General features: G+C 42.7%; 1 protein-coding gene across 2 annotated transcripts in view; it reads left to right on the top strand.

Annotated features, from left to right (window-relative positions):
* The first annotated feature begins 2,489 nt into the window (after positions 1-2,489).
* abcb6a (ATP-binding cassette, sub-family B (MDR/TAP), member 6a) overlaps positions 2,490-3,946 on the top strand; it is a 9,035-nt gene continuing 7,578 nt past the window's right edge. The window contains exons 1-2 of one of the 2 annotated variants that reach the window (XM_035677760.1): positions 2,490-2,611; positions 3,201-3,724. In XM_035677760.1, coding sequence (XP_035533653.1) covers positions 3,209-3,724 — 516 coding nt within the window. In that variant the 5' untranslated portion in view covers positions 2,490-2,611; positions 3,201-3,208. Of the gene's footprint in view, positions 2,841-3,200; positions 3,725-3,946 lie in introns of both variants that reach the window. The other variant, XM_035677759.1, reaches the window with a different exon arrangement.

Genomic DNA, 3,946 nt, shown 5'->3' with positions numbered 1-3,946 from the left:
TTCCAGTGGTGGAATGTAACTAAGTACATTTGCTGAAGTACTGCACTCCTTATGCGTTTCCATTCTATGTTACTTTAAACTCATTTCAGAGGGAAATTATTTACTTTTTATCCCACTACATATATCTCACAGATATTGTTTACAGTTGTGTATCTTACTTTTCAGATTAAAAATTACTTTACTTGTCAGGTTAAAAGTTCAGTCCAAAAGATATGATCAGAAAGTAAAATATGAAGAATTTATTATCAATTAAACTACCCAACAGTTTATAAAGTAGTTCAAATGACCACCTTGACAACATTCAAAACCTTGCGCAAATGTGTGCAAATATTCAAATAATACATATATACATAAATATATTGTCAGAATATGCTGCATAATGAGTAGCCTACTTTGACTCTTGATCCCCTTAAGTACATTTTGCTGTCAACAGCCTACTTCTGTACTTCTGAAATTGTAAAATGCAGACCTTTTGCATTTTTGCTATGACACTGCTACTTTTATGTAACTAAATGATGTCAATACTTCTCCCACCCATGTTATGTAAATGTCAGTGACACAGAAATACCAGCACACAAGAATGAAATGAATGAAGAAAATTTCCACTTCAAAAGTATTTCAACAGAGCTTTTTTTAAATGCAAAAGGTGCAGGTACAGAGGTACATAGCAAGGTTTGTTACCTCTAATAAAACCATCTTTGGAGAAAAGAATACAATTGATTTTGTGATATTTGCTTTTGTGCCACATACTATATGTAAAGTATCAACAAATGGCAAAGGAATATAGCACAAATTAAAGTTGAACATGTTCATAGTGATAGCTGTAATTGGTCATTTGTTGTCCATTATGTCATGATTCAAAAAATATAGTCATAACAAGTATTGAGTCTTGGAGAATACTGCCCCTATCTATGATCGGTCGGGTAAATGCAACCAAAATGGTGAGCCTACCCAGGTTTCTATACCTTTTCCAGAACTTGCCCATATACTTAAATGCATCTTTTTTTAAGAAGCTTGACTCTATCGTACTGCCCTTTCTGTGGGGTTACAAATCACACAGGATATCCAAGGCTCACCTTCAAAAACCTTCCAAACAGGGTGGTCTGCTTCACTTCACCGTGAAGAACTTCTTGCGAATCCTAAATCAGATAAAAGTGGCTTGCTGTGTCTTCATTCATGCGCCCATATGTCAAAATCATTCATTCTTGCCTGCCCGGTTGGACGGGGTGTTTGCGGTCTGGAGAGAGAGGGGTATTAGAACATAGGATCTGTACATTAACGTCCAATTAGCATCTTTTGCTCAGCTAAGCAATAAATTCAATCTTCCAAATTCTCACTCAAGGAGAATTGGCCGCATTTCGATTCTACCTCCACTACCCATCCTTTCCTTGAGACCCTCCTGCTCCCTCCAGACTCCAGACAGTTAATATCAAAATTTGTGGGTTCTTTTACTAATTCAGTTTCCACAGATTTTATTAGGGAAGCTTGGGCCAAAGACTTGAACTCGGCAGAGCTTTGGGAGGAGACACTGTCTCGGGTCCACTGTTGCTCTATTAACTCACGTTATAGGTTAATTCAGTACAAGGTGCTGCACAGATTGCATTACTCAAAAACAAAGCTGAATCGTATTTTCTCATCTGTGTCCCCTGTATGTGATAAGTGTCATATTGCTGAGGGTTCACTAGTGCATCTTTTCTGGTTCTGTCCTAAATTGCACAATTTTTGGTCAGCTATATTTGAGCAGTTGTCAAAAGCCTACTCCAGAGTCATTCAGCCTAACCATGACCTGGCCATCCTTAGATGCTCTGCTGAGACTTCTGATCTTCTGCACGACACGCAGGTCGCTCTACACCTAGGGATGGTGGTGGCTAAGAAACTTATTCTCCTAACCTGGAAGTCTACCACTCCACCCACCTTTGCTCATTGGCTCAGTGAGATGTTATCGGTTATTCAAATGGAAAGACTGCGCCTGCACAAACCCAACGAACAGAACAGATTTGAGAGAATTTGGGGACCCTTCCTAGCCCAGTGTCAGGTGTGATGCCTGACTCAACTTTTAAGTCTATTTATGTAAATTTGAAACTGTCTAGCAGCCCCCCCCCTTTTTTTTTTCTTTTCCATTTCCTCTGTTTTCTTTTATGTTTGACTGTTTCTCTGTTGTGGCGTGTTTTGTACAGTTTTGTAAAGTTAAAAACTGTAAATAAAGTATTAAAAAAAAGAATATAGTCATTTGAACACAGGTTATGTTGTTTTCTGGAACTATCTGCTTTTGTTGCACGTTTTTAATGTGTTGTGTTGTGTTGCAAACAAATGTGTCATTTTGCACAGTGACATTCAGGCCCGTGTCTGTGAACTCTTGAATGGACAAATGTGCTCAAGGCAAAGGAGCAAACTGTAATTTCCTCTTTCTGTACACTGCTTTAAGGTGTCTCCATGCTGCTCCCTTCCTGCCTCCATGAGTCATGCCCGCTCGCTGCCACTAGGGGGCGGGCGTTTACGTTCACAAACACTGTTGCGTAAAGCGTCGATTGCCGAGTCATGGAAAGCTGTTGTTTAACACGCTCTCTGCAAGGACAACAGCAGTAGCACCATGAGTACACACAGTCGACAGGTAGCGGTGGCAGACACATAGCTATGTATCACATACTCGGACATACGGTCCGGCTCGTTATGAAGCGTCGCCTGTGGTAAAGCTGCGTATAGCCGAGTTAGCTTGCTAACAGCTCGTTTTGTAGTGAACTGCTAACTTAGCTTCTGTGGACTAACCTCTGTTACTGACACTGGAGCGTGTGCGTCGCTGAGGTACCTGGGAAGTTGACAGCAACCGACTGGCAACTAAGGTAATGTTACAACTAACAGCGGTGCATTACTTTATGTGTGTGCGGCCTCTCAAATGCATTTGAATAGTGTTAAATGATGTTGTAGTGGGTGTACTAACATTGTACATTTTGGTAATGTGTGGCAAAGGGGTGGTGGTCATTTATAACGAGCGGCTAAAAGCAGGTGCAATGGTGAACCGTGAGACTGAAGATGTCACAGAAGTTCACAGCCTAATATAGCACACACAAGCAGCCAGCCAAGTTTGTGCCGATACTCTGAGCTCACTTTACTCTCCATTGTCAGACTATTTCATTTAAGTGTATTCCAATATGTCGTTTCAGCTGTTTCATTTAAAATGTCCTGTTTGTGTTGTTCTGTAGCTGCAGCCATGGTGTTCATGCAGAGCTACTGCGAAGCCAACTCCTCCATCTCCCACACCTGGGTGGATGAAGGCATCTCCCCCTGCTTCTACTTCACACTGGTCCCCACCATCCTGCTCACCATCGCCTTCTTCCTGGGCACCATCCACTGCATATTCTACAAGAAATATGGCACAGTGATGGAGCCCAAGTTCATCCCACGCTCCCGCCTCTACGGCTTCCAGCAGGCCGTCTCCATCCTTCTCCTGGTCCAGTTTCTGAGTGGGATGGTGTGGCGGGCTGCCAGCGGAGGAGAGCTGCCAGGCTATGTGGTGTTGTACGGCTGCTTCTCTGCGCTGGCGTGGGCCTGGGCTATAGCGCTGCTCAGGGTGGAGAGACGTAGGGTCCTGTTGATGGACCGGACCAGGGGCCACAGCACGGCCCTGCTGCTGTTCTGGGCTCTGGCTTTCTCAGCTGAGAACTTGGCCTTTATCTCCTGGTACAGTCCTCACTGGTGGTGGGCCCTGGAGAACAATCAACAACAGGTGAGGAAAAGATTGAATGTTTTAACCATCATTTTGAATATAAAACCCCCGAAAAGTACTGCTGTACCAACATGCAGCTTGTCTTATCCAGGTTATTTCCATTCCAATCTATTCATTTCAGTTAACTTTGTTTCTCAACCGTGCACTGATAGCAGATGCCCTTATCTTCATAAGGATACAACTCATTGCCTTTATGATGTTGATGGTGTGTGTTTTAACAGT

Source organism: Morone saxatilis, unplaced genomic scaffold, assembly GCF_004916995.1.
Source record: "Morone saxatilis isolate NCDOM2014 unplaced genomic scaffold, NCSU_SB_2.0 Contig6, whole genome shotgun sequence".
Classification (NCBI taxonomy): domain Eukaryota; kingdom Metazoa; phylum Chordata; class Actinopteri; family Moronidae; genus Morone; species Morone saxatilis.
The sequence above is the reverse complement of the archived record's forward strand: the minus strand, read 5'-3'. Positions and strand labels throughout refer to the sequence as shown.